Source organism: Mesoplodon mirus (assembly GCF_964341445.2).
Source record: "Mesoplodon mirus genome assembly, chromosome: 5".
Taxonomy (NCBI): Eukaryota; Metazoa; Chordata; class Mammalia; order Artiodactyla; family Ziphiidae; genus Mesoplodon; species Mesoplodon mirus.
The window spans coordinates 37,324,736-37,344,371 of record NC_138980.1 but is presented as its reverse complement, the minus strand read 5'-3'; the positions used below and the strand labels follow the sequence as shown (position 1 = coordinate 37,344,371).

The window sequence follows — 19,636 nt, the reverse complement described above, 5'->3', positions numbered from 1 at the left end:
ATCCACCCCCTCCCCCTTGCCATGTAACGTAACACGTTCACATGTTTATCAGGCAGGGGTTTTTTGGTTTTTTTTTTTGTTGTTGTTGTTGTTGTTTTGTTTTGTTTTGTTTTGCAGTACGCGGGCCTCTCATCGTTGTGGCCTCTCCCGTTGCGGAGCACAGGCTCCGGACGTGCAGGCTCAGCGGCCATGGCTCACGGGCCCAGCCGCTCCGCGGCATGTGGGATCTTCCCAGACCGGGGCACTAACCCGTGTCCCCTGGATTGGCAGGTGGACTCTCAACCACTGCGCCACCAGGGAAGCCCCGTTCACATGTTTAGAGGGATTGGGATGTGGACCTTTGGTCATCGGGGAGACACTCACTCATCTCATATGCAGTGAGCTCACAAGGGCCCCTGGGACCTCATCATCTCCTGGGACCTAAACTGACAAGGCGCCCCTCCCACATAGTTGCTGGATGGGCAAACTTCTCACCAGGGATTTGAACCTAAGTGTCCTGACCCTCCAGCTGCCATGGGAGCCCAACCTGAGGAAGGTCAGAAGCCTTGCTCGAGGGTCCAGACCCTGTTTAAGAGGGTCAAGTCCTTACTCACCAAAACCCACCCCCCTCCTTGAACCTGGGCTATACCCATGGATATGGGTACGTGTTTGGGCATGTGCCTGAAAGCAAACTGGAGCATCTCCCAACACAGCAGCGGAGTTTGGGCACCGTGGGCCTCCCAGCACCTCCAGCCAGGACTGCAGGGGGAGAAGGCTACGCTGCCCACCCCCCTGCATGGCCCGCTCCTCTCCCAGCAGACCTGGATGGAATGCCACCTTGAAGCAGTGGGGACCGGGTAGGCCTTGGACTGGGAGGGGGTTCTGGAGATGTGTCTGGGGAAGGAGCTCCAGCCTGGCTGAGTGGGGGGTGAGAGCCGGGTCTGTCCTGCAGATGCTGGACACTGGACAGCAGCTGGTGGTCCCTGTGGCTATCGTGGAGGTAGATAATGAGGGAGCCTTGTGGAAGTTTCTCCTCTCGGGAGCCATGGCCGGGGCGGTGTCTCACACGGGCACGGCCCCTCTGGACTGTGCCAAGGTGTACATGCAGGTGCATGGGGAACATGGCGCTGGAGCTGCTGGGATGGGGATGGGCGGAAGTGGAGCTGATGGAGTTCAGGATGGGGGTGAGGGTGTAACCGGAAAAAAGTACAAGGGTGGGGTGGGGACAGGGGTTGGAGTTGAGAGGATGGTACCAGGGACAAGGATGGGGTGGGGATCAGAGAACTGGGGATGGGGTCTTTGAAGACAAAATAGGACTGGAGAGGAGAAGAGGACGGATGAGATGGAAATGGGAGTAGGTGTTGGGTTTGGGTTTGGGTCGTTTTAGAGAATTCTACGACTAGTGAAGGAAGGCACTGAAGAAGGAATGGGGATGGGAGGGGGCAGGTCTGGAGTTGGGCAGCTGGAGACAGGAGAGGTTGAGCTCCAGGCTGGGATGGGGATGGAGGGCTCCTCAGAGGGCCAGGGGCCTCCGTATCTCCAGGTCCACTCCTCCAAGACAAATTTCATGAATTTGCTGGGAGGTACACGGAGCACGGTCTAGGAGCTGGGGGTGGGGGGGTGTCTGCTTGCTATGGCGGGGCAATGGTATCAACGTACTCAGATCGCCCCGGAGTACGCCATCAAGTTCTCTGTCTTTGAACAGGTGGGGGGATGGTCTGCTTTTCCCAGCCCCACCCTCAAGCCCTCACCTCTCCTGCACCCACGACCCCCAAAGCCCAGATCCTTATCCAAGACATATGTTCATCCTCCGGGTCCCAGACCTCTTCCCCTGGATGAGTTTCAGCAAGGAAGGAAGGTTAGTTATTCTCTTACTTTCCTCTCTCCTGTCCCAGTGTAAGAATTACTTCTGCGGAGTGCATGAGTCCCCACCCTTTCAGGAATGACTCCTTGCCAGCTCCCTGGCTGTGGCCACTTCCCAGACGCTCATCAACCCCATGGATGGAATGCCTGGGAGGGGGTTTGAGCAATTGCAGTTGAGCAATGCACCTCGTTCAGAATACAAAATCACCTACTTGTATTTGTTTTTTACTGGGATGATGTTCAATTCATAGTTGAGTTTAGAGATTATTGCCATCCATATGATATCGGTTCTACATATCCGAGAACATTTCCATTTGTTCAAGTCTCTTTTTTTGCCCTTTAATGGTCTTTTAAAGTTTTCTCCACATAATTCTTGCCCTTGTCTGGTTTTTTTTTTTTTTTGGCTGCTTTGGATCTTCATTGCTGAGCATGGGCTTTCTCTAGTTGTGGCGAGAGGGGGCTACTCTTGGTTGCGGTGCACGGGCTTCTCATTGCGGTGGCTTCTCTTGTTACGGAGCATGGGATCTAGGTATGAGGGCTTCAGTAGTTGTGGTGTGCAGGCTCAGTAGTTGTGGTGCACGGGGTTAGTTGCTCCGCAGCATGTGGGATCTTCCTGGACCAGGGATCGAACCCGTGTCCCCTGCATTGGCAGGCGGATTCTTAACCACTGCGCCACCAGGGAAGTCCCCATTCTTTTTTTATATATATATTCTTTTCCATTATGGTTTATCACAGGACACTGAATAGTGCCCTGTGCTATATACAGCAGGACCTTACTGTTTATCCACTCTGTATACAGTAGTTTGCATCTGTGAAGTGTTTCTGATTGTTGCATAACAAATTACTGCACTCACTAGCTTAAAAAGATACAGATTTATTATCTCATTGTTTCTGTGGGTCACGTCTGGGCACTGGCTAGTCGGGTCCTCTGCTCAGGGTTTGATCAGGTGGAAATCAAGGTGTCAATTGGGCTACCAATGAACCCATCTGAGGCTTGCGGTCCTCTGTGAAACTCCCTGGCTGTTGGCAGGATTCATTTTCTTATGATTGTAGGACCGAGGTCCTCAGCTCCTGGAGGCCACCCACTGTTTCCTGCCATGTGATCCTCTCCATAACAGTTTGTATGTTTGAGACCAACCTGAGGGAATTCCCTGATGGTCCAGTGGTTAGAACTCTGCACTTCCACTGCCGAGGGCCGGGTTCGATCCCTGGAACTAAGATCCTGCAAGCTGTGGCACGGCATAAAAAAAAAGAAAAGAAACAACCCAAGTGTTTCTGATGCTTCCAATCTCTCTGACGCCTTCTGTCTCTGGCAATAGACTCTCTTTTAAAGGGCTCTCCTGATTGGGTCAGGCCGACCCAGGACGATTTCTCTTGATTAACTTAACTGGTTAGGGGCTTTATTACATCTGCAAAATCCCTTCAGCTTTGTCACATCGTGTAACCTGACCGAGGGGAGTGACAGCCCATCACATTCACAGGTCTCTAGGCATTCAGTAGCTCAAGGGCAGGAGGGAGGGTATTAAATAGATCATGCTATCAGGGGGATGGAAATCTTGGGGACCACCTTAGAATTTTGCCTACCACACTTGGTGTGCTGTCTTTTGCACATCTGTAGAGCTGCCAATATTTTGATATTGGGGCATTTCACAAAAATTACAGTAACTGGCTTCTTTCAGAAAATTGGCAGATCTGGCTACCTGGGGTCCACACTTGCACGGATGGCAGTACATCTGGCTGGCGTTAGGGCAGAGCTGCGGCAGACCCCACCCAGCTCACATCTCTTCCTTCATCTTTTTTTTTTTTTTTTTAATTTTTTGGCCACGCCACGCAGCCTGCGGGATCTTAGTTCCCCGACCAGGGATCGAACCCGCATCCCCTGCAGTGGAAGTGTGGAAGCTTAACCACTGGACCGCCAGGGAAGTCCCTCTCTCACCCTCTTGGGCTGAGAGCACATATAGGCCGAGGCATCCGAGTTTGAAACTCAGCTGTGTGCGTTCCTGAGCAGTTTCCTCCTGTGTAGATGGGGACAGTGGCCATGGTTGGGGGTCACTGAGAAGATTAGATCAAACAAGCCACCTCACTCATCCTCCCCAGGTGCTGAAGACACGGCTGACCCTGTGCCGGACTGGCCAGTACAAGGGGCTGCTGGACTGCGCCAGGCATATCGCGGAGCAGGAGGGCACCCACGCCCTTTACCGCGGCTACCTGATGCTTGGCACATTCCTTACGCCTGCACCAACCTGGCTGTCTACAAGGTGTGGGTCCAGCAGAGCCAGGTGTCAGGGGCGGCGTGAACCCAGGCCTGTAGAGAGCTTCCTCCTGGCCTTTTTTTCTTTTTTTTTGGCCATGTGGCATGTGGGACCTTAGTTCCCCGACCAGGGATCGAACCTGTGCCCCTGCAGTGGAAGTATGGGGTCCTAACCACTGGCCCACCAGGGAAGTCCCTCTCCTGTCCTTTTTCTCTTGTAGATGCTCAGGTGCCTCTGGCTGAAGTCAGGCAGGGACATGGAGGACCCCAGTGGCCTGGTCAGTCTGTCGTCCGTGACATTGTCCACAACCTGTGGCCAGATGGCCAGTTACCCACTGACTTCGGTGCGTATCAGGATGCAAGCCCAAGGTCAGCCTGGCCCTAGAGGCGACCTCGCATGCCCCTCCCCACCTTGCCTCTGCTCTCTGAACTTTCTCATCCCCCCCCAAACTGACTCCTAAACTCTCCATATCTGATCCTGGCCACCTCTGCTGACCCCTGAACCCACCAAAACTTACACTCACCCCCCAAATCTGATCCCAGCCCTTCAATTAACCCTGCACATCACTAAAACAAACATCCAGGGCTTCCCTGGTGGCACAGTGGTTGGAAGTCCGCCTGCCGATGCAGGGGACACGGGTTCGTGCCCCGGTCCGGGAAGATCCGACATGCCGCAGAGAGGCTGGGCCTGTGAGCCATGGCCGCTGAGCCTGCGCGTCTGGAGCCTGTGCTCCGCGGCGGGAGAGGCCACAGCAGTGAGAGGCCCGTGTATCAAAAAAAAAAAAAAAAACGAACATCCAGCTCCCAAATGACTCCCACAAACCTCCTTGAATGTGACTCAGGCCCCCATACTGACCTCAAGACATATACTCCCCAAATGACCTCCCAACTTCTCCACATCGGACCCAGCCCTCAACTGACTCCAGAAGTCAAACCGTTTCTAAATTTGCCAAATCTGACTCTAAGACATCCCCAAACTCATAACCACCTGCTGCACTATCCTGGGAACTCCCCAAATGTGACCACCCCCTAAAGGGGCTCTCAAACCCTTAAACAAATCCTCAAACATCCAAACAGGTCCTTAGCCCTCCACCCTGATCTTGAAAATGTCCCCAAACTACCCCTTAGCACAATCCCCAAATCTCTAGCAGATCTTAGAAATTGGAATGTTTTCTAAGATGTTCCCTACAACAATCCTGAAAATTCCTGCCCCTCACTCTCCCCAAACTGACCAATTTCCTCTAAAAGTCTTCCAAACTTCTTTCCAACTGACACCCAGACCCCCTGCTCCTGGCTTCACTGCCCACCCCCCAACTTTCCAGCCCGCGCCCCGCTCCAGGATGCCCAGTCATCTCTGGCTCAGGCTCTGAGCTTGCCTCTGTCCCCGCAGACACCGTGGAGGGTTCGAACCTCACCATGCGTGGAGTCTTCCGGCGGATCCTGGCCCAGCAGGGCTGCCCAGGGCTGTACCGAGGCATGACTCCCATGTTACTGAAGGTGTTGCCAGCAGGTGGCATCAGCTACGTGGTGTACGAAGCCATGAAGACCCTGGGCGTATAAGCAGTGAACTAGGCATACCCTGGGCAGAAATGGACAGGAGGATCCAGTGTCCCCTGGCCCCAAAGAACCCTCCAGGCTTGGGACCCAAGGTGATTTTTGTCAGAAGCAGGCTGGGGGCCTGGGTCAGAAGATTCCTGGAGGGACTTACCTGGTGGCTCAGAGTTTAAGAATCCACCTGCCAGTGCAGGGGACATGGGTTCAATCCCTGGTCCAGGAAGATCCCACATGCCACAGAGCAACTAAGCCCATGTGCCACAACTACTGAGCCTGTGCTCTAGAACCCGCGAACCACAACTACTGAGCCCGTGTGCCACAACTACTGAAGCCCGCGTGCCTAGAGCCCATGCTCTGCAACGAGAAGCTACCGCAATGAGAAGCCCGTGCACCATAATGAAGAGTAGCCCCCGCCCGCCGCAACTAGAGAAAGCCTGTGTGCAGCAACAAAGACCCGACGCAGCCAAAAATAATAAAATTAAATAAATAACTTAAAAAAAATTCCTGGAGCCTCCTCCCCAGGGTGCAGCCTGGGACTAGTTCGGACTCCAGTCTGACTCGCTGCGACTTGTCCTTGTTCCAGGGCAAAAGGGTGAATGTGGAGACAACCAGGAATAAAGTGATGGTCTCTGCTGGACGTGTCTGGGATACGTGGGTCCAGGAGGGCAACTGGGGATCTGTTACACCTGGGTCCAAGAGAGGAGCTGCTTATCTGGAATCTCCGGGTCTAGGACAGAACTAGGACTCCCTGGGTCCAGCAAGAAAGCTAGGGACCTGGAATCCTTGGTTCCAGCTAGTGAGCTAGGGGCCTGGAATCCTGGGTCTAGGATAAGAGCTGGGACCCGGTATACCTGGGTCCAGTGGGTAAGCTGGGAACCTGGAATACCCTGGGTCTAAGAAGGAGCTGGGTATCTGGATCCCTGGGTCCTGGAGCGGGGATGGGTACCTTGGGCCCCTCAGTCCTGAATGGGAATTGGAAGCCTGGAAGACGCCTAGGTCTAGGAGAGAAATTGAGGGCCTAGGATCAGAGCTTGGAGCTCGGATTCCAAAGATCTTATGTGAAGCGGGTGTGGGGTGTGGAATTAGAGTCTGGGATCCCTCGGTCCTGGGAGGAAACCAAAGGCCCTAGACCCTTGAGTTCGGGAGGAGAGCTGGTTCCGTGAGTGCTGGAAGAGAAGTGGGGGCTCTAGATCCCTGGGTGGAGAGAGGAGAGGGGGTACAGAGGATCCCTCGGTTTCCTCTTGCTTTGGGGCCACCCCACCCCCGGAAGCACCCGTCTCCAAGGCCTCAAGCAGGCCACGTGCATGGCCTACCCAGCCAGGTTCCTGGGGCGCTAACCCAGACGTCAGGCCTGAATTCCGGCAGCCGGTCGCCAATGCCCACGTCGGCTGCCATTCACTCCAGCTACGGCTAATCCCCTCCCGCCGTCTGGTGGCCGGCTCCGCCCCAATGCAGCTGCGCTTCCACTGGCTCCCACCAAAACGAAGCACCTTTATTTCCTTCATTGCCATTTGTCCGGAGAGGTGTCAGTCACCTTACGCCCGCCCCCACCACTCAACCATTGGCTTGGAAGACAGGACTAGAAAAGGATTCTGGTTAAGACCGAAAGTAATTCAGTCCAAACGCAAGCGCATCACACAGATCTCGTCAGAGACTGGATACGTTGATTGCCAATCTCTATAAAAACCTCCTTCCATGTGTACTCATTGGCTTGCGTAGACGACTATCTCGCCGGACGCCCGCCCAGCCGTTCAAAGAAGCCTTTCGCCAGATCCCTTCCTGTCCACTTGACTCTTCGGAGCCATCAATCCGGTTCTGAAGCCGCCCACCGATTCTGGAACTCCCGCTTCATTGGGCCTCGGGTCTTCTCGGATCTCCTCGATTTGCCCTCCCAGCGCCGGCAGCCCGCAGCCCACTGCCTCGGAAAGCTGTCGATCTCGAGGCGCCTCCCGCCCACTGCCCCTCGCGGCACACCGATTGGCCGCTCGCCTCCAGAGCCCGTGATTGGGGTCCCGGGAGCAGCAGCCGCCTTCCATTGGCCCGGCCGCGCCGTCCGTCAAGCCGGCGTCGGGAGGGGGCGTCCCTCTCCCCCCTCGTCGTCTTTCCAGCCGCTGGGTTCCCAGAGTGCTCCGCGGCCGTGTGGAGCGAGGCCTTGTTCCCGCGTTGAGCCGCTGCTGCCGCCGCCGCCTCCTCAGCTTCAGCCTCCGCGCCAGGCCCGGCCCCGCCGCGCCATGTCGGACTACAGCACGGGAGGACCCCCGCCCGGGCCGCCGCCACCCGCCGGCGGGGGCGGGGGCTCCGGAGGAGCCGGGGGTGCCGGGGGAGGCCCGCCGCCGGGCCCGCCGGGCGCGGGGGACCGGGGCGGCGGCGGTCCAGGCGGCGGCGGCCCGGGCGGAGGGTCAGCCGGGGGTCCCTCGCAGCCGCCCGGTGGGGGTGGCCCGGGAATCCGCAAGGACGCCTTCGCAGACGCAGTGCAGCGGGCCCGCCAGGTGAGGAGGCCGCGGGCCTGAGGGGCGCGCGCGCGGGCGGGGGAGGGGGCGGGGTCACGTGCGCGCGCGGGGTCGCGGGGGGGCGGGGCCGCCGCGGGGTCACGTGAGGCGGGGGGCGGGGGCCTGGGCCTCCCCAGATACCTGGAGTGGGCCCCCCCCCGGGGGTGACCCCCTGCAGGGGGAAGGGTCGTCTGGGGTTCACCCAAGAGCGGCCCCTGGGTGTGCGGGGTACCTGGAGCGCGGGGACTCACTTTGGGGACTTCCCTCCCCCGTTAGGACGTCCTCCACTCCTGGAAGCAGGGGGCTCGCCTTCCCAGGGAGGTCTTGTGTGCCCCCACCTCCCCATCAGGGCAAAGAGCACTGTTTGCCCCCAATCCGGTCCCATTTCTGCATGCTCCCCAGGAAGGAGGAACTTCGTGGTGGGGGGGGGCAGAAAAGTCCTCTTGAGCCTGGAAAGTGGAAAGGGGACCCTTTGGCTGCCAGGCAGTGGCCAAGCACTTAGTTGAAATGGGGAGGGTGGGCCTAGGGACTGGCTCTTTTTGATGCTTCTGGTGACTTGAAAGCGTGGTCTGTCTCTTTTGGGGAGAGAAGGGAAGGGTCCCACCACTGTGTTTTGGGGCATGATGACTACATGGAGGTGTCACATGCTGGTGTGTGACCTCCCCGGCTCCATTCTCGCCTCCCCATGGCCTGAGGGGAGGAGGCCCATAGAAAGTGAGGACTTTGTTGCCCTTTCAAAAGGAAGCTGACCCGGCTCGGGCCATTGAGTGCTTTCTCACTCAGGATTGTCCCAAAACCTCCAGGACACAGTGGGAGGTCCCGTTAGGGGAATGCCCTCTTCTCCTCCCAGCGTAGTCTGGCTTTCACCCCTGGGGTGGGATAAGGTTCTAAGCTGCATTTGATCTGGTTGTCCCCAGACGGTCTTGACTGAGAAGCAACTATAACAAGGGGAGTTGGTGCTGTTATTTGGGGTGGGATAAGGCCCCATCTAGGCATCCCAAGAGCTTTGGCTCCAAGTGTTTTAAAAAAAAAAAAAAAAGTATTAGAGGTAAAAAGATAGATTCTCAGCTCATGGCTGTGTTTCTTTGGAAAACTTGTAATGATTCTACCAGCAGACTCTGGTCTTAAATTTGTTGGGTTGGAGTTTATTTGACGTTGCTGTTCGTGTGTCTAAAATGTAACGTGTTCTGAGAAAGGTCTTCTGTTTTGGTCAAAATGAGGGTTTCGATTCCTTGACAAAAACTTTCCTAAGATTTGTTGAACAAATGCAAAGATTTTGAGGGTGAAGGAGATAAAGGAAAATTGTGCTCTTCAGCATCCCAGAGGACCAGGAGCTTGGGCAAGTGAATGTCTGAAAGTTCTCCCTGGAGGAGGGGCCCTGAGGACCTTCCATGGCACCTGAACTTCTGTTCCTTTCACCCCTAGAACAAGTCAGTGTGGATTACACTCTGGCCACGAACAATTTAGGCACAAATCTCATAGAGAAAAAGGAGTTTTGAAATTCCTGAATAACTCTTGAACTCTGAGGCCTTGGTTAAAAACTTTTTCCAGAAGGTCTTAACCCACAGGCTCTTACCCAAATCTGGGGGAAGCCACTCCCAGGCCAGAGAGGAAGACCTGTTGGGTTTAATGAACCAGAGAAGTTGATCTAAGCACCATGGAGGGAGGTTTTGGGTGGTAATTTTTCTCTGCTTACAACTTTATTTCTAGATCGCAGCCAAAATTGGAGGTGATGCCGCTACAACAGTGAATAACAGCACTCCTGATTTTGGTTTTGGAGGCCAAAAGAGGCAGTTAGAAGATGGAGGTAACTACTTGCTGGAGGGGCAGTGGGGAGAGAGTGAGGTGCCTTTGTTTGAATGTGGTTCAGAGTGGGGGGAGCCCGCTGCCATTTTGGTCTTTTAAAACCTCAGCGATCCCAGCTTTGTTGTCTCTTTTTGTTCGGGCTGCTATCCTGAGGTATCAGGTGGCTGAGTGGAGGGCAGATTGATTGTGACCAGGTCCAAGTTGTAAGTTCTCAAGACTGTTCCTCCCCTCCTGCCAAGCTGGGGAAGTGTTGGCAGTTCTCTCGAGGCCCCACATCAGTGCAGTGTGGCTGGCCCCGGGGCATGCAGTGTGATCCAGAGCAACCCAGAGTATCAACTCAGTGATCAGCCTGACTTCCCCAAGGCAGGTTTGGTCCTAAGCTGGAAGGACTCGGGTGCCACCGTAATTTTCCCCCTGTTGCAAAGGGCTTCTTATCGCTGAGTGCCAGTGTGGGGGATTGATGAAGTCTGGCCCCCCTCAGGGGTTGATCTCTGCTACTCCCCTGTCCTGGCTCTGACGTGGGGGCTGGGGGACAGGACGATTGTCTGCCAGGACATGTGGCACCAGCATCAGATTTGAGGCAGCTGTGGGTGGGTGGGTGGGTGCTGCATCTGACATCCTCTTCTTTTCACAGACCAACCGGAGAGCAAGAAACTGGCTTCCCAGGGAGACTGTAAGTCCACTGGGTGACACAGGCAGAGGGCAGCTTCAGGATCTTAGGAGGTTTCTAACAGTGGGGAGCTGGAAGTACTGAGCAGACAACACCTCTCCTTCATGGAGCCTCTGGGTGTTCCTCTGGGCTCCATGAGCTTTAGAGAACCCAGAGCCTGGGAATTGAGGCAGAAACCTCAGAGCGTGTGTGGTTGTGAGGCGGGCTCCATTGCTCTCACTCGGGAAGGCTCAGAAGCACTGTGGTAAGTGCTAGTTGCCCCTCGTGCAGGCAGGAATGCCTGGGGCCGGCAGTGTTCGGGGTCCCAGAGAGGAGCCAGGCCAATCTTTCCTTTGGATTTTCTCTCTGCAGCCATCAGTTCTCAGCTCGGACCCATCCATCCCCCCCCCAGGTAAGTTGTGATTTGGAGAACATGTCATTTCTTTCCTCGCTATCTCTGGCCTTTTGTACTGACTTGAGGGAGGGCTCTGTCTGAGGCCACATCATTTAGGGTTTTGTCTCCCTTGCTGGCCAACCAGGGAAAGGAATGAAAAGCAGAAGGAGCTTCATTTGTCCCTTGTACTTACTGTCTCTGGGGCTGTAGAGAGCACAGGGCTGTGGCTGTTAGCTGTAATGAGGAAGGGGCATCGCTGCACCCTCTTGCTTCCTTTGTTTAGAGTGGGGACAATCAGAAGCACAGCTATCCCTCCTCCTAGAAAAGGCTGGGGACTGACCTTGGCCTTCTCGTCTGTCTTCCGTAGATTCTTGTTCCCTGAGAGCTGGAGGAGCCGGGGGGTTGGGGTGGGAGGAGGGTCTTTCTTACCTTTTTGCCCCAGAATGACCTCAGTGAATCTGATGTAGAATTCTTTGTGAGGGACCCTGTTGTTCTTTTTTTTTTTTCTTCAATTGGTTAAAGTTTTGTGAAATGCAGTAAAAACAATTTATTAGGAGGATGAAATGAAAAAGATACAAAGCCACTTTTTTTTTTTAATTAAAATCTATAGACATCAGATGACACCATCAGATTTCTGTGAAAGTGTCCCAAGTTCTCCTTCTTGCCTTGAGTCGGTGGAGCAGCACTGGTCCAGGGGTTCACAGCACCCCAGACCAAGTCTCTTGTGGCCCAGAACGGGAAACCGAGGCCCTGAGAGGTTGGGTGATCTTCTGTGGGCCGAGGGAGCCCCCGAGCCATTGTCAGACTCTGCTTGGGCCTGTGGAGGCTTGGTCCCCATGTCATAGAAGGCAGGGCCTGTGGCTTTGGGGGTCTTTCTCCAGGAGGCCCTCTGGCTCTTCCATCCCCCCTACTTCACTCCTAATTGATGCTGACTCTCGTCGTCTCTCTTTGCAGGACTTCAATGACAGAAGAGTACAGAGTCCCAGACGGCATGGTGGGACTAAGTGAGTGTGGGTCAGCCGTGATCAGGGATGCCAGTTATCCCCCCATCTCTGGGACAGTCTCCCAGGAGCCGCCGGCAGCCCGGGAACCTCTGGTCTGAAAGAGCCCATTTCATGCTCTCTCTGTCCCCATCCTCTCTGGCTGGGGGGACGGCAGAGCTCTCAACTTGGCTGCTCCACCCCCCCACCCTCACTCCCCGAACATTAGCAGGGCTGGGACCCCCTCCACACAGTCTTCTCAGCGCCAGGCTCCCCTTCTCAATCTCTGCTTTTGTTCTTTTTCTCCACCTAGTCATTGGCAGAGGAGGCGAACAGATTAACAAAATCCAGCAGGATTCGGGCTGCAAAGTGCAGATCTCTCCAGGTATGGGAAGCCAGATCTGGGCCAGAACAGGCGCTGGGCTGGGCTGGGCTGAGCTGAGCTGAGCTGAGGGGGCTGGGGTGGGGCGTGGGGGGTGCTCTTGGGCTTTCTGTCATAATCCTCTGGCTCCCGTGATTGGATAGAGGTGAAACAGGCTGGTGTTCATTGAGCACGTTTTATGTGCTAGGCTCTGGCGCCTCGAGGTGTAGCTGCAACTCTTATTTTCTTCAGTTTTCTGGTGAGCGGGGAGGGCTGGAATCCAGTACAGGGAGCTGCACCACAGACCTTGTTCTGACCAAGTTGCCACCTGAGCTAAACACCTGGTGGAAAACAGGTGGGAATGTGTGAGGCAGGGGAGCTCATTAGGAAGAAGAGCTGAGGTCAGCCCTGGGTTCAAGTCCAGTTCTGCCTGCTCCTTGGCAAGTGCCTGCTTTGCAGGGCTTTCTGAGGGCTCGCCCTGCCTAACCTGTGCCCTTCATTGACTGGAAGCTGCTCGTCATCAGTGGTGATGGACAGGGCCCAGGTTTGGGACTTTCTGGAATCTGCCTTGCTTTCCATCTCATCTTTTTTCTAAAAGTTTTGCCTCCCTTACTGGATTGTAAGCTTCGACCTTGGCCTTGTGTAGAGCAGCCTCCCAAGTGTTTGGGGAGGTAAATTGATCTGTCAGGCCACTGCACGGTGGCAGAAATAGCCACTGATTGTTCTGGAGGTCTCCTCATCTCCATGGAACGTCCTCCTGGTGTCTGCAGACCCAAGAAGGCATTGACCCTGTCTTCTTTTGTCTCCAGACAGCGGTGGCCTACCCGAGCGCAGTGTGTCCTTGACAGGAGCCCCGGAGTCTGTGCAGTAAGTCCCTGGCTGGGCCTGTCACTGTGACGAGGAGAGTGGGCAGAAGCCCTCTGGATCCCTTTGAAGTTGAGGGTGACTCCCACACCATGTTTCTCAAGCCTTGCCCTCTCCAGGGGGCTGTCCTGACACTATGATTCCCATGAATCCTGAGATCTGGGGAACCTGGGCCTGAATAGCCCCAGCCCCGAGGACAGGACCATTTGTCATCTGTCAGACCATGTGGGTTGGAATCGCCTTCCCTGGGACCTGGGTGGAGCTGCCAGGCCAGTCCTCTCTCAGGTGATGACATCCATTCTTCCCCTTCCCAGGAAAGCAAAGATGATGCTGGATGACATCGTCTCTCGGGGTCGTGGGGGCCCCCCAGGACAGTTCCACGACAATGCCAACGGGGGCCAGAATGGCACAGTGCAGGAGATTATGATCCCCGCAGGGAAGGCCGGCCTGGTCATCGGCAAAGGTGGAGAGACGATTAAGCAGCTGCAGGTAAGGGAGTGGGCCCCTCCCCTCCCAAGAAAGTTCCTCCCTGGGGCTGTGTGTCTGCACACCACTGCTCCCAGCTGCTTTGCCAGGGTCCTTCATCCATCCTCTTTGATCACACCCGGCCCCCCACACGCCCCAGAAAGTCCTTTGAGAGCTCAGCACTGACTCTGAACCTTGGCTGTAAAGGAACGGGCTGGAGTGAAGATGATTTTAATCCAAGATGGATCCCAGAACACAAACGTGGACAAACCGCTCCGGATCATCGGAGACCCTTACAAAGTACAGGTGAGCGCACCCCGGGGGCTGGCGAGGGGTTCTGGGGCAGAGAGAGGGCAGGCAGGTGAGCTGGAGATTCATATGCAAGTGGAGAGGTTTTCAAGAGCGCTGGCTTTGAAGTCAGCCCAGGACTTGTTCTCTGCTGAACTCTGCCTCCTGGCCGTTTGCACATGAGCAGGTGGCCTAAACTCCAGAAAATGGGGGTGCTCACCACATCTGCCTCTTAGGGCTTCGGATAAAGAGCTCAGCACACGTGCGTTGGTCCTTAGCTTAGGCCTGTGACTCCTGGGCACGTGGCGGGGCGGCAGTGCTTATGTGAGCGCTGTGCTTCGTGTGTTTGCAGCAAGCCTGCGAGATGGTGATGGACATCCTTCGGGAGCGTGACCAGGGTGGCTTTGGGGACCGGAATGAGTATGGATCCCGGATCGGCGGGGGCATTGATGTGAGTGCAGGCTTCCACAGGTGGATGGAGTGCCAGGGTGGGCGGGGTGGGGGGTGTTGGCCAGCGGGCAGCAGAGGGCCGCAGGCTGGGGACAGAGCCCAGCTGACTCTCCTGCGTCCCGCCCACCCTCAGGTTCCAGTGCCCAGGCATTCTGTGGGGGTGGTCATTGGCCGGAGTGGAGAGATGATCAAGAAGATCCAGAATGACGCAGGTGTTCGGATACAGTTTAAACAAGGTCAGGGGCCAGCCGGGCGTCTGCTGGGCACGTGGACATGTTGACCAGGTCTGTCCGCTGAGGAGCACTCTTGGGGTCCACTGCGGGCAGCTTGGCATCAGGGTTAGCTTGTTGAGCCTCTGCGGTGCCTCATTACTCCTAGGCCAGCAGGACATGCGTCATCGCTTCCCCCCTGGTGGGACAGCCACGTGAGAAAGTGGGTGACAGGCAGGCTTTCCAAGTCGAAGGGGGGAGTGTGTTTTTCTCTCCTGTCAAATTCTCTTTTTCCTCTCCCCCGCCCAAGGGCTCTCCTGACCAAGCCGCTGGGGCCCCTGGGCTGGGTTAGCTTGCATGGCCCCAGCTCTGGGCTCCTGCCAGCCACAGTGAGAGTGTCTCAGTGGCCGGTCTGTGGGGAGGAGGGTCTCCTCTGTGCTTTTGAGAGATTTGTTGTCAGTTCTTAGTTCTGTCAAGTGCATCCGTTAGTTCTGGGGTATACCTGATGCAGAAAGAAGCCTCATCCGCCACCCTGCCTTAGCTGGTTGGTTTCCTTCTCGGCCAACGTGGGCCCGCCGGCCTTTCTCGGCCCCTGAATACGTGGAGGGCGGCGAGCGGCACTTTGAGGCTGAGATATTTCAGACACCTAGCCTGGCCCAGCTTCTACCCTGAAGAGGCGGTGTTACGGGGGTTTGGAGTTGTGCTTCTCTTGTGATTGCGTTTTTGTTCTCTGGGTGCTGCCTCAGATGACGGGACGGGTCCTGAGAAGATAGCTCACATAATGGGGCCCCCAGACCGGTGTGAGCACGCCGCAAGGATCATCAATGATCTCCTCCAGAGCCTCAGGGTGGGTGGCGTCGGCTGTGATGAGAAGGGCTGGTGGGGACACGGGCCAGGCTGGGTTCCTGTGTTAACTCTCCATCTCCTCCCTGCCCTGCAGAGTGGTCCCCCGGGCCCTCCAGGGGGTCCTGGCATGCCCCCAGGGGGCCGAGGTCGAGGAAGAGGCCAAGGCAACTGGGGCCCTCCCGGTGGGGAGATGACCTTCTCCATTCCCACTCACAAGTGTGGGCTGGTCATTGGCCGAGGTGAGTAGCCCTTCCACGGGCCCCATCCCTCCCCCGCTCTCCTCCCACCCTCCCTTCACGGCCTGTGGCTCCCGCAGGTGGCGAGAACGTGAAAGCCATAAACCAGCAGACGGGCGCCTTTGTAGAGATCTCCCGGCAGCTGCCACCCAACGGGGACCCCAACTTCAAATTGTTCATCATCCGGGGCTCGCCCCAGCAGATCGACCACGCCAAGCAGCTCATCGAGGAGAAGATCGAGGTGGGCTGGGGAGGGGCTCTGGGAGCCTGGGCCCGGCTCCTTCTCCCCCTCCACTGACTTGTCCGATTCTCTTTCCTCCAGGGTCCCCTCTGCCCAGTGGGACCAGGCCCTGGGGGCCCAGGCCCTGCCGGCCCCATGGGACCCTTCAACCCCGGGCCCTTCAATCAGGGGCCACCTGGGGCTCCCCCTCAGTGAGTATCCCTGCCGGCTCCCTGGGGTTTGGGGTGGGGTGGGGCTGTGCTGGCAGGGAGACTGGTGGACCCTGTGTCCGTCTCCTCCGCTGAGATGGCCAGTCCTGCCTCGTGGAAGTGCTGAGCGTTTGGCCCCAGACGTGATCCCGGCCAGTCCCCTGTTTACAGACGCATTCTTAAAAGATGCCACAGGTGTTGCCCCTGGTCTCCACCCACGCGTAGATCTGTGCGTGGTGTGCTCGGGGACTTGTACTTCCCTTGAGTCAACACAGCCTGTGGCGTTTGCATCGGTCATCTCACGCCCTTCCCTGGGCCAGGAACCCGCAGCGCCACTCAAGCGGTGCTCTGGGTCCCCATCCGAGCTGCAACCATCCTCTGTGGGGACCCAGGAGCAGCCTGGCTCATGTGTTCCCCGTTCTTGTCCTGCAGTGCTGGAGGTCCCCCTCCTCACCAGTACCCACCCCAGGGCTGGGGCAATACCTACCCTCAGTGGCAGCCGCCTGCTCCTCACGACCCGAGTAAGTGGAAGGACCCGACCCGGGCAGGCGGAGATGGGGCCAGCTTTCTGGGCCACCACTCAGCCCACACGTCCTCCTCCCGCAGATAAAGCCGCGGCTGCCGCCGCAGACCCCAACGCCGCCTGGGCCGCCTACTACTCACACTACTACCAGCAGCCCCCAGGCCCCGTGCCGGGCCCAGCACCGGCCCCTGCGGCCCCGCCCACCCAGGGCGAGCCCCCTCAGCCTCCACCTGCCGGCCAGTCGGACTACACTAAGGCCTGGGAGGAGTACTACAAGAAGATCGGTGAGTGCTCGGGTCAGCCAGTGCGCGGTGGGTGGGTGGGCGGCTGTGTCCCCAGGCTCGGCTCTGACCTCGGAGCCTGTGTCCACAGGCCAACAGCCCCAGCAGCCCGGCGCACCCCCACAGCAGGACTACACAAAGGCCTGGGAGGAGTACTACAAGAAGCAGGGTGAGCCGGCGGGGCCGTGGGGGGCAGGACCGGGCTCGCCCTCGTGCCGGCCACACTCACCCACCCTCTGCCCCCCCCACAGCTCAAGTGGCCACGGGAGGGGGTCCGGGAGCACCCCCAGGCTCCCAGCCGGACTACAGTGCCGCCTGGGCCGAATATTACAGACAGCAAGCCGCTTACTACGGACAGACTCCAGGTCCTGGCGGCCCCCAGCCTCCACCCACACAGCAGGGACAGCAGCAGGCAAGTGGGAATTGCCACCCTCCTCCTCCTCCTTTCTCCTTCCAACCCCCGGCTACCGTCCATCCTGCCTTAGTGGGTAGCGCCGGAAATCCCTTCCCCTGCGGGGTGTGTCCTTGATGCCTGCAGCGGGGGCCGCGTGGCCAGAGGTCTCCGGGAGTCCCCACGCGCCGGGGGAAGTGTGTGCTGGGTCCAGAGGTTAAACGAAGAGGCCTTCCTCCGCCGGCCCGCTTGTTCCTGTGTAACGCTGTCATGATGCTGGGGGAGACCGCGCGAAACAAATAAAAGGAAGAACTGTTGAACTGGTGGGTAGTCCTGGGGGTGGGGGGCAGGCCGTCCGCTCAGATGCTGGTCGCCATCCTGGCTGCTAACTCACTCACTCAAAATCTGGCCACTTGGGAAGAAAACGGATATTTTTTCCCCTCTCTGCATTACTTTCATGGTTTTTGTTCTTTTGATTCTTTTTTTTTTGAAACCACGATCTCTCCCCGCGTGTCCAAGTGACTGTGTGTGCTGCAAGCGGCCCCGTGCGGCTCGGCCGTGGCCCGGCCGTGGCTCCTCCCGTGGCTCCTCCTGTGGGCTGTGGGGAGGTGCTGAGGGGCCTGGGCCCTCCCGCTCCGCCCAGGCTCGGCCTCTCTGCTCCCGTGCCCGCCTTGTGTCCTGGTCTTGTCTGTGAAGTGGGCATGACGATCGCTGCCACCTTCCAACCTACCTCACAGGGGTGTTGTGGGGACACCGTGATCTCTGACTGTCATGTTGTGATGCGCCGGGCCGCCCGCCCTCCTTCTTGAAGACAGGGCCCCTCCCCCCTCCCCTCCCCTCCCCCGCTCCCAGCCCTGAGTGCTTCTTTCCCGCCCTCCCTCTCCCTCTCTCTCTCTCTCTCCCTCTCTCTCTCTCTCTGTCTCCCTCTCTCTCTCTCTCCCTCCTTCTCTCCCTCTCTCCCCCTCCCTCCCCCCCCTCCCTGCTGCTTCTCCTTCCTTTGTGTCACTGTCTCCTCCATCAGGGAGCCAGTCTGACTTCAGCCGAGCCCCGGAGCACTGACTAGACAGCTACAGACACTTCCTTCGGCCTGCGCTCACCACAGGCTCAGGAGAGGGGCTTCCTGGCCCCCTCCTCGCCCCCGTCCCCCAGTCTCCCGCCTCCCCTCCCGTAGTGACCAATTCCTATCTCTTCCCTCTCCGCAGGCTCAATGAATCGAATGAATGTGAACTTCTTCATCTGTGAAAATCTTTTATTATTTTTTTTCCATTTTGTTCTGTTTGGGGGCTTTTTGTTTGTTTTTCTTCCGTTTGTTTGTCGAGAGAGCGATGGCTGCCAAGGGGGGGGTGCCTGGGGAGCCCTCGCTGTGAGTGGCTTGGAGATTGCAGCACAGGCGGTGCCGGGCTCTCGCTCTCTCGCTCTCTCGCTCTCTCGCTCATTCTGTGTGTCTCACATGCTTTTTTTCTTTCAAAATTGGGATCTTTCATGTTGAGCCAGCCATAGAAGATAGCGAGAACTAAATCTCTGCAAAAAAATAAAAATAAAAAAATAAAAATTAAAAAGCAAAACAAAACCTATAAAATTATATATATATATATTAAAAAATCTCTATCATCCCCCCCCGCCCCACCCCAGCGTTCCTGACACTGCCTCTTTCAGGAGAAAGCAATTCATTCACTCCCTACTACCACCCTTGGCCCTCTTCATGTTTTTAAAATAAACTTTTAAAAAGGAAAAAAAGTCACTCTTGCTATTTCTTTTTTTTAGTTAGAGTTGGAACATTCCATGGACCAGGTATTGGTATTGCAGGAACCCCGCCCCGCCCCACGTCAGGCAGCCCCTCACTCAGCCTCTCTGCTCCTCCTCTCGCTCTTCCTTCCGCCCCAGCCCAGCTCCCCCACCGCCCACCCCTCCCGCCCCCCACCCCCAGGACTGGTCTGTCGTGTTTCATCGGTTCAAGAGGACATTGAAACTGAAAACAGTTGAGAACAAAAACAAAAAATTGTATGGCAGTTTTTACTTTTTATCGCTCGTTTTTAACTTCACAAATAAATGATAACAAAACCTCCCCGTGTCTGCCGGGTGCCGTCTCTCTCTTTCTCTCCCCGTAGACTTTTGAAGCAGATGTTTGTTCTTTATAGATGTTGTAAAAGCCTGATGACGGTGATTGGAAATTACAAGCTTTGTGTTGTGTTGGTTTTTTTTTTTTTAACCGGAATTATAAGGAAAGATAGTTTTCTGCAGGCGCATTGTGCTTTCCTAACTCTGCCCCCCACCCCTTTTTTGGTTAAATAAAGTGCTTTTTGTCTAAAACGGCGTGCTGGCCGCAGT

At 56.6% G+C, this 19,636-nt stretch overlaps 2 protein-coding genes across 2 annotated transcripts; both read left to right on the top strand.

Annotated features, from left to right (window-relative positions):
• Nucleotides 1-467: 467 nt before the first annotated feature.
• On the top strand, nucleotides 468-5,653 carry SLC25A41 (solute carrier family 25 member 41; the record flags this gene model as incomplete). The annotated part of the gene is given in 12 exon segments (XM_082623705.1): nucleotides 468-600; nucleotides 603-698; nucleotides 932-1,087; nucleotides 1,523-1,579; nucleotides 1,581-1,638; nucleotides 1,641-1,684; nucleotides 1,875-1,922; nucleotides 1,926-1,982; nucleotides 3,940-4,060; nucleotides 4,063-4,100; nucleotides 4,315-4,462; nucleotides 5,484-5,653. Coding segments are annotated over 12 exon segments (1,080 nt in total). The 5' UTR covers nucleotides 468-513.
• Nucleotides 5,654-7,762: 2,109 nt separating this feature from the next.
• Nucleotides 7,763-19,618, top strand: KHSRP (KH-type splicing regulatory protein). The gene is made up of 19 exons (XM_082623701.1): nucleotides 7,763-8,136; nucleotides 9,847-9,943; nucleotides 10,577-10,615; nucleotides 10,964-11,003; nucleotides 11,940-11,989; nucleotides 12,279-12,350; nucleotides 13,136-13,193; nucleotides 13,505-13,679; nucleotides 13,863-13,961; nucleotides 14,296-14,394; nucleotides 14,527-14,629; nucleotides 15,349-15,449; nucleotides 15,543-15,687; nucleotides 15,765-15,925; nucleotides 16,007-16,116; nucleotides 16,546-16,634; nucleotides 16,720-16,920; nucleotides 17,009-17,086; nucleotides 17,169-19,618. Exons 1-19 carry the CDS (start codon nucleotides 7,879-7,881, stop codon nucleotides 17,444-17,446), a joined length of 2,253 nt encoding a protein of 750 aa, XP_082479827.1. The 5' UTR covers nucleotides 7,763-7,878; the 3' UTR covers nucleotides 17,447-19,618.
• The last annotated feature ends 18 nt before the right edge of the window (nucleotides 19,619-19,636 follow it).

What these genes read in the sequence shown, in the direction of transcription:
- KHSRP (XM_082623701.1), top strand. Translation starts at nt 7,879, where the DNA reads ATGTCGGACTACAGCACGGGAGGACCCCCGCCCGGGCCGCCGCCACCC. An exon ending in CCCATCCATCCCCCCCCCAG is followed by an intron (nt 11,004 to 11,939) that starts GTAAGTTGTGAT and finishes CTCTCTTTGCAG; the next exon opens with GACTTCAATGACAGAAGAGT. An exon ending in TCGGATACAGTTTAAACAAG is followed by an intron (nt 14,630 to 15,348) that starts GTCAGGGGCCAG and finishes GTGCTGCCTCAG; the next exon opens with ATGACGGGACGGGTCCTGAG.